General features: G+C 35.7%; 1 protein-coding gene across 2 annotated transcripts in view; it reads left to right on the forward strand.

Annotated features, from left to right (window-relative positions):
* The window catches only part of LRIG2 (leucine-rich repeats and immunoglobulin-like domains 2), a 113,292-nt gene that overhangs the window by 84,141 nt on the left and 16,302 nt on the right, over nucleotides 1–12,849 (forward strand). For both annotated transcript variants that reach the window (XM_006763023.2, XM_006763022.2), the window contains 10 exons: nucleotides 4,793–4,858; nucleotides 6,609–6,683; nucleotides 6,860–6,994; nucleotides 7,521–7,664; nucleotides 7,779–7,922; nucleotides 8,429–8,572; nucleotides 8,778–8,921; nucleotides 10,021–10,101; nucleotides 11,010–11,081; nucleotides 11,214–11,282. In XM_006763023.2, the coding sequence (XP_006763086.1) occupies nucleotides 6,613–6,683; nucleotides 6,860–6,994; nucleotides 7,521–7,664; nucleotides 7,779–7,922; nucleotides 8,429–8,572; nucleotides 8,778–8,921; nucleotides 10,021–10,101; nucleotides 11,010–11,081; nucleotides 11,214–11,282 (1,004 nt within the window). In that variant the 5' untranslated portion in view covers nucleotides 4,793–4,858; nucleotides 6,609–6,612. The remainder of the gene's footprint in view (nucleotides 1–4,792; nucleotides 4,859–6,608; nucleotides 6,684–6,859; nucleotides 6,995–7,520; nucleotides 7,665–7,778; nucleotides 7,923–8,428; nucleotides 8,573–8,777; nucleotides 8,922–10,020; nucleotides 10,102–11,009; nucleotides 11,082–11,213; nucleotides 11,283–12,849) is intronic.

A 12,849-nucleotide genomic window follows, 5' to 3' on the forward strand; every position in this document is an offset into this window, starting at 1 on the left:
ATTTCAAATCTAGTATTATACAATAACTTACCATTTACACACTGACCTGTATGCTAAGCATTTTGCTTACACCTTTTAATTTTCTAAGCTATCCAGTGAGGTTTGCTATTCTCTTTTAACAGTAGAGGAGATTGAAGTTTAGAGAGGCTAAGTGACTTTCCCAGAATTGGGCATGCAAAACTCTATTCTTAAATGTAATTGTAGAACTTATATTTCCTGTTTTGTGGTTGTATATTTCAATCATTAAGAACTCAGGAAAGATAATGGAAGAAAATAAACCATGCCTCTTATTCTTGAAATGAACGCTCTCATCTTCCTACCACCTTCAACTTTTTGGATTCATAGAAGTGTTATACAGTGTATTACAAATAAGTAGTACAGATGAAGGGTAGAAAGTTTAATTTGGAATAGCATTATGCTTTAATAAAATCTTATTTATCCTAAATATATTTACTTAATGTTTCCAGCCATCTCTAGTTCACCCAAAAAACAAGTATGTTTCCAGGAAGCATTTATTCATATAGGAGCCTGTCAGACTCAGATTTCATTTACTCCTATTTCAACAGGCACTGGGGTTTCCTGGCTATGACAATTGATTAGAAGCAACAAATCTAGGACAATACCAAGCAGCGCTGTTACAGATAGAAGGGCTGACTTTTGGTATAAAGCTCCTAGTGGTAAAGAAAAAGCAAACCTAAAAGACATTTTAAGAGTTGTTTTGCAATTCCTATCTTTAGTGCACTCCCAGAGTAGTACTCATGATCAGCCGATTAAATCACAGTACTGTAATTGATCAGAATGATAATCCTGAGTATTTCTTTTGAAAGTAAATTATGCTAGATAGACTCTAATGAGATGGGTTTTCATTTACAAAAGAAGGCAAATTATGCTGGATTAAATGCATGAAGCATTATCATCCTCAGTTGGGTACAATATGTCCTTAACTTTTAACTTTACAAAGGGCTCCTTTAAAGAAGTTTTGCTATTGTTGAAGTTCACAGTTTGGCCTATGAGTGCTGCAGATGACTCAAGTGTATCTATGTGACTGGAGAGAAGAAAACCCCTACATCTCCTTGCTGCTGGATTTTGCAATTAGCTTGCAGAACCGATTCTCCTCAGACTGTGAGGGGATTGCTCTGTACATCCTATAAATTATTTACGCCCTGATGGTACTAAATGACTACATTAATGGCACCTCTGGCTCCACATGATATCAAGAACCTTAATAATTCATCATTTATTACAGATACATCCCTGTAGGTTAACATGAGTGGGAGCTGAGTTTACAACACTGAGATAAGGCCTTCTCTGAAACTTTTACTTTCCAAACATTATATCCATAAATATTTAGTCTTATTTAAAAAATAAGGGAAAGACTATTGACTCTTACACAGCTTTAGACTCTTTAGGTGATTTAAAAAAAATATATATATATTATTGATTTCAGAGAGGAAGGGAGAAGGGGGCGGGAGAGAGAGAGAAACATCAATGATGAGAATCATTGATTGGCTGCCTTCTGCACACCCCTTACCAGAGATCGAGCCTATAGTCTGTGTATGTGCCCTTGACCAGAATTGAACCTGGGACCTGTCAGTCTGCAGGCTGGCGCTCTATCCACTGAGCAAAACCGGCTAGGGCTCTTTAGGTGATGTTTATCAAGCATAGATTACTTCAAGTTTTTTAGTGTTTTTTAGGGATATTCAAAGGGGAAAAAATCTTTGAAAGACAGTTTTCCATTTCAGGACTCTTGCTTTAAAAACAAACAGGCAAACTAGCATTAAATTATCCAAAGTAAATGGAATTAATGATTGGCCACTGGGAAGAATAGTGAGAGACTTTTAAAAAATTACCTAAATTCTTTTCTCTCTTTATTTTTTTCAAAATTATCCAAATTCTTAATCTAAGAGTTTTATATCTGATATTTGAAGTCTTTGAATCAGTCTTCTGCAGCCTTTTGGGAGTACTTTTAAAAAAAGAAATAGGACCCAGTGCACCAAGGTTGCAGGTTTGATCTCTTTCTGGTCAGGGCATATTCAAGAAGCAACCAGTGAATGCATAAATAAGTGGAACAACAGTTGATGTTTCTCTCTTTCTCTGTCTCTCTTCCTCTCCCTCCTCCCCCTCCCTCTTCGTCTCCCTACTCCTCTCCTTCCCTCTCTTACCCACTTCTCCCTCTCACTTCTCTCAAATCAGTAAATAAAATTTATTAAAAAAAATAGAAAAATAGGAAAGGCATGCCATAGAGAGCAGGAGTGTGTTTGTACACTCATATATGCACATGCCATATAATTAAATTCCAGGGTGAAATTTAGCTATAAAAGAAAGTTAATCACGTTTCCAGTGAAGGGTAATAGTGGAGTTGATGTTGAATTTATGTTTACAGTTTCGGAGTGACAACACTTCTTAGTACTATAAATACTGCTTTCAAAAAAGTCATAAAGGTTAGTAACATTGACAGTGTTTGTAATCCTAGCACTTCACACAGTGCCTGGCACATGGGTCAGTAGAAGCTTGCATAAATACATGATGCTGAAATCACCCCATATAATTCTAGTTAGAAATCTGGTATTTTGATAAGTTAAACAGCTACACCGATTTATACTAGTTGCTTTCTACGATAATACTACTTTGGGAGTATATTCCTGTTCACTTTTAGTGATTTTTAATTTATGTAATGTGGATTCGTTGCAGACGGGTCCAGAGAACCTCATTATATGGGGTTCTGACCTATGAAGCATATATTTTTAAGACAACATTGTTCTGTAGAGAGGCTCCAAAGTGTTTCAGGTATCCTTTGGGTTCCATTGAAATGCCTTAGGAGTTCATTAAAGAGACTGAGAAAATTGCTCTTCCCCCAGTAGAGACTGGGCGGTTTTTGCTGATACTAAACTCAAAGTGGTTTATACCATGTTGAGTTTACCAACTTTATACCAAGTTGAGTTTTAATTTGATTGCTTTCTATTTCTGTAATAATGGTTTTCTTTAAAACTGATTATTTAGTCATCCTTGACGTCCAGGTGTCAGTGATGGGTACAGTCAAGAGTTACACTGCCAGGGAGATTAGAGTTTAGAAAGGCATTAGAAGCACTGTCATTAAAATGACAGCCCTTAATCTGTAAAAGAAAAAAATTTAAACTTCAGCAAGCATGTGATGTAAAATTAAGTCATAGTGTGCTAGTCTTCTATACAGATAATATTAGTTCTGTTTACCAGACCAGCCACGGTGTAGCAGAATATGGAATATCTAACTTAAATTAGAACAGTTGTAATTCTCCTTCAGTTGAAACATTGTAATAAATAAACATCTTTCAATTGTATGAAATTGTGTGTTTGTTGTTTACTAGCAAATATGATTTGGATCAAGTTTCTGAATATAAGATTTTTATGTGGTACGAATTCATATATTTTTCCCTTATATTTCTCAATACTCTTCTCCATTCATGAGTGTTTTTCAGCTGATACCTGGCGCCAGGTATCTTGGAATAAAGGTTTTAGAACGGTTGTGGAAAAGTGATGGTTTGATCTAGCCTTAGTTATGTTATGGTGTAAGTTAAGCTCTTAAATGAAGGTGACTGGTTTTATAGATGGACAGACATGAATCTAGCGGAGAACAAATTATTCCGTGATAAAGACATTGTTCAAACCTGCATGCCTCTGTCAACTGCCTGGGTGGCAGAGCGAGATAAAGTGATCTGTAATGTTTCTCTGGTGTGCCGCTATTACTAGCCATATTGTAATATGTAATGAATCTCTTGGGCAGACAGCTTGTGTGGGCTGGATTCCACCTCAGTCTTGTAAAGATGCCTGGAAGCATCAAGGCGAATTTTTTAAAGCCTATTTAAATATTTAGACTAATGGCTAATTTTAGTGAAATGTCTGCTATATTTAATAAACTATTGGCTGGAAGTGAGATTTCAAGTTTATGGCTTCCTCACTTATCTGCTATGTGACCTTGGATTGACAAATTATTAATCTCTGCCCATTCTGTACCAGGAAGGGAAGATTATAAGAGTATTTGCCTCATAAAGTTGTTGTGTGGAATTAGGCAGTTCATGCGTATAAAGTGTGTGGAAGAGTGAGTGTCTGGCACTTAAACATTAGCTGCCGCCACTGCCATCATCATCTACATAATTGGGAGTGAGATAAATTTACCTTCCCTGAAGCTAGATTGTTTTTTTTTTTTTTTAAAGGAAGACCACATCTCTATCAAGGATGAGGTCAACCCCAATTCTAATATAGAAGCTCACTGTCTTGACTTGTGAAGTCTACAAGTTTATCTTCAGCTAAAGTGTGATATAGTATAGTACAGTGTTATATATTATACTATATATTATGTAAATATTATTTTAAAAAGTACATATTACTTTATATTATATTACTTTAAAAAGTATATATTTCAAAAGTAAAGTATATTATAATAAAGTATACTATCACTAAAATGGATGAAGAAATTTATAACATTCTGTGAAATGATCTACAAAATGTATTGTTAAGAGAAAAGAGCAAGGGCAAAGTAGGGTGCAAATTATTCTACCACTTACGTAAAAATTTTCTGATACATGCATAAATGTCCGTCAGGTTACATAGAAATGTGATATTTTCATTTGTTGATGTGGGGGAGGGAAATTGGATGGCTGGAGACAAGGTAAATTTTTATTCATCCTTTATAAACATTCTTTTTGTCTTTCCTACTCAAATTTACATTTGATAGGGCTTTTAGGTTCCTATTTTAGTTTTTTTCTTTAAGTCTGCTTTCCAACACTAACTTAGAATATTTTTTGTCCTTTATTAGGGATTTGAGCCATAATCGGTTGTCTAACTGGAACATCAGCTTGGAATCTCAGACATTACAAGAAGTGTAAGTTATTTTACTTAAATTTACATTAAATTCAAGGTGATTTAGAAATGCTGTCAAAAATTTGAAGGAAAAAACATTTACATTAAAAGACATTGTTTAAAAACATAAACCGACATCTTTAGCTTTATTGTCACAAACTCTTGCATTGTGCCATTGGGTTGGGTAGAGATCACCAACCCTAAATTGCAAACTGTAGAAACAGCCTTCCTTGGGACCAAAAGTAAGATTTTTCCTCTTTTGAGAGTAAATATGCTGGGTTTGTTTTTTGCCATTAAAACACTCTGTTGTATAAACTCTTTTTTATGTCTTTTTTGTCTTGTTTTGTTTTAACAGTTTATTGATTTTTAGAGAGAGAGGAAGGGAGAGAGACATGGATACTAGAACAAAACATTGATAGGCTGCCTCCTGTAGACACCCCATTCCGGGGATCAAGTCTACAACCTGGCCATGTGTGCCCACCTAATACTGAGATGTATTATGATGTATTCTTTGGAGGAAATTTTCTAAAATAGGTATTATTAATATCAGTTATTGCATTGTAATGTTCCCAGAGGCACAAGTATCGAGCCTATTGTACTTTTACCTTAAACACCCCTAGAACCCTCAGATTTATTTTTCTTTTTAGTTTCCTGCTAACAGGGTAAGTTGTGCACTCATTGTTCCTGCGTTCTCTCCTTGCCTGTCTCGAAGTGACTGCTTCTGTTCTGCTGCAGAGTGAATAGACAATTGGTAGGCTTATTACCTGAGAGCAGCACTGAGGAAAGATGTGAAAATGCTTCAGTAGGAAGCGCATGAGCTTTCATTACATGGGCTTTGTAACTTCAGTGGGTTCTTTGGAGGCCTTTTACGTCAGGTTTTTTCCTGTATTTGTATTGTTGAGGTTGTTCATTGATTGAAAACTAGGTTTTAATGGGATGTGATTATATTAGATTTTCTACAAAAACATTTGAGATGATCTGTTCTAAAGAGCTGCTGGGATCAGATGGTGACATGTCATGCCGTCTGTAAAATTTAATCACAGTCTCTCTCTCTCTGGGTTGGTTAATTTCATCTTTCTCAAGCAATCAAGCAATTCTCCCTACTTAGAATAACTTTAAAATATATATGTATTTTTTTCATATATGTGCATGTGTTTGTATTTTTAAAATTTATAATTCCATCATAAATATATAAAATGGATATGGCTGTGTTAATTATTCTTTCTTTGTTTAAGAAGGACCCAGATCAGCTGTCATAAACATAACTATTCAAAGACTCTTGGTGGGATTAAAAATATTTAATGTGCAAAATATTTCCTAACCTTTTAAATACTGAGATCAGTCATAGATATATACCATGAAAAAGCATTTCTTATTAAAACCTCTAATTTCTCAGTATAAGACATCTAGTCTAACTCATTCTGAGTCATACAGGCTTCTTTCAGATGTGGCACCCGTCCTAAATAATATGTATTAGGCCAGTGGTTCTCAACCTGTGGGTCGCGACCCCTTTGGGGGTTGAATGACCCTTTCACAGGGGTTGCCTAAGTCCATCGGAAAACACATATATAATTACATATTGTTTTTGTGATTAATCACTATGCTTTAATTATGTTCAATTTGTAACAATGAAATTGGGGATCACCACAATATGAGGAACTGTATTTGTGACATTAGGAAGGTTGAGAACCTCTGTATTAGACAGTAAACCAGAACTGAAGACATAACATTTCTCTCACTAAACTTTGAAATTTTATTTTCCTTCTGACTAGGAAAATGAATTATAATGAACTAACAGAAATCCCATATTTTGGAGAACCAACCTCCAATATTACTGCATTGTCATTGTAAGTAAATAAGATTTCAGATCTTTTACTTAAATTATAAATAGTACACAGATTTTTTGTTTGTTGGGTTTTTTGTGTGTGTGTAAGTACCCTTATTGATGATCCCAATTATTTAACATTCTTGTGGCCTTGGGTGGATCACTGGCAGTAGCTTCAATATAATCTTTGTTTTGTAGAGTCCATAATATAATCGCAGAAATAAATGCAGAGGAGTTCCAGTTTTACCCTGCTCTCGAGAGTTTAGATCTCAGTTCAAACGTAATATCAGAAATCAAGACAGCTTCATTTCCTCGAATGCAGCTTAAATACCTGTAAGTGAAATAGAGTTTAAACTGGATTTACTTTAAAATGCATTTCTGTTACTGTGATTATGATATGCTTACGTGAATCAAACCTATGGTCAGGTTTTTTGGGGTTAGGGGGAATGTTTTTTTTTTTCTCTCTCCCCTTAAAGAAAGAGTGCATTATTTTCAGAAAATATTGGTAAGTATCCAGGATAATTTTAAATTCTGGATTGTGTTGTATTAACAGTTTTGTAAAAGATAGCTAGGAGTAGTTTGTTAAACAGCAGCTTAACCCATATAATGATGATGATAATTAGCAGTGCATTAGTGTTTTACAGTTTACAAGCATAATCACACATACTGTTTTAATCCAAATGAAGTAGTTATTATCCTTATTTTGTAGTTGAAGAAACAAAGCAGTTAAATGATTTGTAAAGTTGTGCTCAGCTGCCTAGTGGTAGAGCTGGATGGAGCTCAGTCATAGACTTTGGGCAGCTTTCCTCTGGTAGAATTTTTGTTCCACTAATTTTTTGTTAATCATTTTTCATTTTAGGAATTTGAGTAATAATAGGATAACCATTTTGGAGGCTGGTTGCTTTGATAATTTATCGAGTTCCTTATTAGTGGTAAAGTTAAACCGTAACAGAATTAGCATGATTCCACCCAAGATCTTCAAGCTACCTCACCTCCAATTCTTGTGAGTAACTGAATAGATTATGAGATCATTTTTTTCTTACAGTCTTCTCCTTTTTAATTATTATTTAGAACAAATTAAACCAGTTTTGTAATTGTAAAACTGTTTTTGTTAAAGGGAGCTTAAAAGAAACCGGATTAAAGTTGTGGAAGGTCTAACATTCCAAGGTCTGGATTCCTTAAAGTCTTTAAAAATGCAGCGGAATGGAATTAGCAAACTTAAGGATGGCGCTTTTTTTGGCTTGGATAACATGGAAGAATTGTAAGTACTATGAACTAGCATAGGAGACTGTTAGGAATGGGGTCTGACTGGGACTTTTTAGTGTCAAACAGCTAGGATAGCTGTGATAGTTATACTTAGGTACATTAGTTCTTTTTCCCTTCTCTGATGTGAATTAAGTATACACAAAGCTCTGTAAGTTTTATTAAATAACTGGCATTTTTGCCATCATTCTCATAAACATTTTCTCTAAATAGTTCATGTTCCTTTACTGTTTTGGCTGATGAAATTCATTACAATTTACCCAGAGTAGGTATACTATACCTCTTGGTGTCTTGATTTTATAGATCTGATATTTTAGACAGTCTTATTACCTTCTAGCACTAAATCTTAAGTAAGATCTAAATATTTATTGAACTCGTTGGCTCACTTGGGTTGTAGAAAGGTATATGTTTCTTTGAGTAAGACTTAATGAAGAGTTTTGGAATCTTCCTATTGCACTGCTTGTTATGAAACATACTTTCTCCTTTATTTCTCTAATTCTGCAGAGAACTGGAGCATAATAACCTTACAGAAGTGAACAAGGGGTGGTTGTATGGCTTGCGAATGTTACAACAGCTCTATGTGAATCAGAATGCTGTTGAAAGGATCAGCCCTGATGCATGGGAGTTCTGCCAAAGACTGTCTGAACTGTAAGTGTTGGTTGGCATTTCAGCGGAGTCTCTGAGGCTAGAGCAGGTTGGAATAAATCATTCCCACGGCCAGTAATAAAATCTGACATCCCTCTTTGGTAGAAGCTTGTTGAAAGCTCTAAATTTATCATGTAAATAGAATTAGCCTATGAAAGTTGAATTAAAATAGAGTGAATTCCTTACCTTTCATGTATCCTGTTTTCAGTGATTTGTCCTATAACCAGTTGACCCGCCTGGATGAATCTGCCTTTGTGGGTCTGAGCTTACTGGAGAGATTGAATTTAGGGGACAACAGAGTCACTCACATTGCCGACGGTGTATTTAGGTTTCTCTCCAATCTTCAGACACTGTAAGTACACCTGTCCTCTTTTTTTCTTTTTTGCTAATTTTTTTTAAAGTAGTAAAGCAAATAAAACAATGAATCAGTCTGCAAATTTATACATGGTAATATTTTGTGGTTCTTCTGTTCTATGCCTCAGTGGAAGACAGTCTTACTTGCCTCTATCCTCATGCCTAAATCTTACTTATCTCTAGCCAGTTCTGTCTGTAGTTTAATTCTGAATTAACCAACTAAACAACAAAGCATCTCTTGTGCCCGTTTCTGTGGAACAAAACACAGTTGCTAGTGTCAGGAATGCACATTTTCTTCTTTCTCTGACCTTGAGCCATGTTATTTCTTAGAAAATTAAAATGAACTTTGTTAGCTTTCACCTCAAGTAAAGATACAGCTAAATGGGAAGAGTGATTTCCTATCTCCTTAGTGATATTATGTATGTCTTGTAAAGAGAAAAGCTTTATGCTTTAATATGAGACGACTTAAGGAAGCAAGTAATCACCTTTAACTGGTATTTCTTCCACCAGGACATGGTGTGGTGCAGTTGCATTTCCTCTGAGAGTTGAGCAGGGGATTTTAAAAGATCCATACTTTTCCTTTTAAAGAAAACAGTGATTCCCCCTAAGCACATGGGTATAGCATATTTGCTTCCCAGGGGACATGTTTAATTGCCGAGGAGAGGTGAAACTATATGGACATTACTCTTTGTCAGCCATTTTAGGTTAAGGGCCCAGGGGAAGGCTTGAATCGCCCAGAAATCCCATTAGTCTGCATCAGATGTGTAGGCTCTATCTCCTGTATCTTGAAATCCTTCTGCTTTTTGCAGGATCCTGACTGTAACTTTTAATATGCTCACACGTTTAGTGGCTGTTAGCTAGTGTGATTGATACTCTTAGCAGGTTGCTTAATTTATTAAGGCCAGCTTAATTCTTAACTTATGAGAATCAGTTTTCATATGCTTATCAGAGATATTCTTTTTTAAAAAAAGAGTTATTCATCATAACTTAACTGGTAAAATAAAGATAAAAATTATCATTGCCATGCCAGAATGGTGCTCGGTGTTATAGTGGTCACGTTGACTAATATAGCCTGTTTTTCCCTGACATTTTTTTAGAAACTTAAGAAACAATGAAATTTCATGGGCCATAGAAGATGCTAGTGAAGCCTTTGCTGGACTCACAAGTCTTACTAAATTGTATGTATTTAAAATATTTATGTATATCTATAAGGGTATATTGTCAGGAACCAATTGTAAATGTGATTGGATTATATCTGTTTGCTGTGGCTGGGAGGTCTGAGCCTTTTGATTTATTCACTAAAGGAAGAAGCTTTTTAAAAAAATCCAATATGATTTTATTGATTTTTAGAAAGGAAAACATTGGTGTGAGAGAGAAACATCAATCAGTTGGCTCCAATGCACACCCTAACTGGGGATCAAACCTGCAACCTTTTCTGTGTACGGGACGATGCTCCAACCAACTGAGCCACCTGGCAAGGGCTAAAGGAAGAAACTTGGTTGATTATTAAGTTTCTTTGTTTTGAGATTTTTTGTTTGTTTGTTTGTTTTTTTGTGGTGGGGCACTCTCTAACAAAAGAGCATTCCTATGGGCACATAAAGAAAAGTTGTTTATGGAACTAGAATTTCTGTTTAAGTGGAAAAATGCACTCAGAAACAAGAGTTGAAGCAGTAATCTACATGATCATGTGAGATTGATGGGTAATTTAACAAGAGAGGATTCTCTTAAGTAAGATTTTAGCTATTCTCCCATGAGAATTTTTTCAAGGCTTCACACCTGTCTGAATTTCTTTGACCTGGTGATATTTCCCTAAGAAGGGAGAAACTGGGACTGTCATTCAGTTTCTTACATGAAAACTGCCTGTGTGTCAGTGGTCAGGAGGGTCGTTCCCAGGTACCTCATTGAGTTTTCACATCTTAATAGAGACCTTCATTCTCTGCTTTGCATTGGTTAGTCATAAATGTTTGCAGCTTTCATAAAAATGCATGTTTAGCTTATTTTCACCTTTTATAGGTAAATGTTTGATTTAATGAATTTAATTTTGTTTAGTGGAGCACTTTATTAGAAAGGTCTGTTTGTATTTCAGAATCTTACAAGGAAATCAGATTAAGTCGATTACAAAGAAAGCATTCATTGGTCTTGAATCCCTTGAGCATCTGTAAGTATTTTGCATGTTTTTCTACTGTATAAATAATTTTTGCTGTTAGCAGAGGTTTTCATGACTATTTAAAGTCTTTATAGAACTTAATTATAGAAATGGTGACTAATGTTTTGTTTCTCTTCATTTTAGAGATTTGAACAACAATGCTATAATGTCTATCCAAGAAAATGCTTTTTCTCAGACTCGCTTGAAAGAACTGTACGTAACTGAAGTATTTTTTATCAATTAGATCATTATCCATGCTTGTACTTAAAGTGAGATGAATGTGACCCAGATGTTTTCAAAAGCACACAATTCAGGCAGGAAAAAAAAGTGTCAATATGCAATTATTTTAGTGGCTGGTTATAATTTAAAAATAACCCCACATTGAAAAGTGCAGTGTGGCACCAGGACCTCTATTTGCCTGTGCTTATAGTTGGCACTGATTCTTGTGCTTTATGACTCAAGGGCCACATGGGTTTTTAAACTGGACCGGAGGGCCAGAACAAAAGCATGGATGGAGTGTTTGTGTGAACTAATATAAATTCAAAGTAAACATCATCACATAAAACGGTACGGTCTTTTTTTTTTTTTAGTTTTATTCATTTCAAACGGGCCGGATCCGGCCCGCGGGCCATAGTTTGCCCACGGCTGATCTAACACTTTCAATATAATGGTCAGAAAGGATGTCTCTGATGTGTTCAAGCTACTGAAATGTTCAAAACTGCATATAGTTATTATAGAAAAATACATATTATACCTTTTTTTCATTCATGATTTAAAAAAAATTGCTTTTAATGGTTTCGAGATTTCATTGGGGTGGGGTAGGGTGGAGTGGTAACTAATTCGACTATTCGGCCAGTGGTTAGAATCAAGGGCCAATAACATTTATCTTGCCCTACCTGAAAGCTATTTAAAGGAATGTCTGCAGACCAGAACTGCTTCATGATGGGATATGGATAGAAATGTGTTTTAAAACTTTTAAAAGAGTTTGACATTACTGTGACACCTGTTCAACTTTATGATAATGTTGATCTATAACAGATGGGAAATTTTAAGAACCTGTTCTTCACCAGGTAGTTTGAGATGCACTGGAAGTGTGCTAGTTCAAACTGCCTGTGTTCAGATTCTTGCTCCATTACTCACAACTATGTGACATCAGACAAACTGATTAGCCTAAGACTGTTTTCCTACTTAAAATGACAATAGCACCTTCCTTCAGGGCTGGTGAGTTTAATATGAGATTAATTTAGTCATTCGAGTTTATTGTCATCTTCTATGTAAAGTGTTGTTCAAGACAAAGTCTCTGTTTCATAGTATATTACAATAAATTCTAGTAAGGAAGATAGGTAATGAATCAGTGGATATCTACACTAATAAAAGAGAGATGTACATTGACCATACCTTCACGACACCCACCAGCCAATGAGGAATGAGTATGTAAATTAACCCAACAATGATGGCAGGTTAATTTGCATACACAGGCGCGAGTGGCCAGAGGCAGGACGGGACAGGACGCTTGCGTCATCACCATGGCGACGACACAGGCATTTCGCGCTGCCCTGGGCCTCTGGGCAGCATGGGAAGGCTGAAAGGAGGCTCCGGCTGGTGCAAAGGCAGTGCCGGCAGCCAGGGGAAGGAAGGCCCATGGTGCATCCAGCCTCTAGTATTCATATAAGGTCATAAGTGGCTTTTGCCAACTATAGTGCATTATATTATCCTACAGGAATACACATTCAGAATTTTGAATAAACAGTATCCTATCTAATAAAGCAGTTATATGCAA

This window comes from Myotis davidii, unplaced genomic scaffold (genome assembly GCF_000327345.1).
Source record: "Myotis davidii unplaced genomic scaffold, ASM32734v1 scaffold217, whole genome shotgun sequence".
Taxonomy (NCBI): domain Eukaryota; kingdom Metazoa; phylum Chordata; class Mammalia; order Chiroptera; family Vespertilionidae; genus Myotis; species Myotis davidii.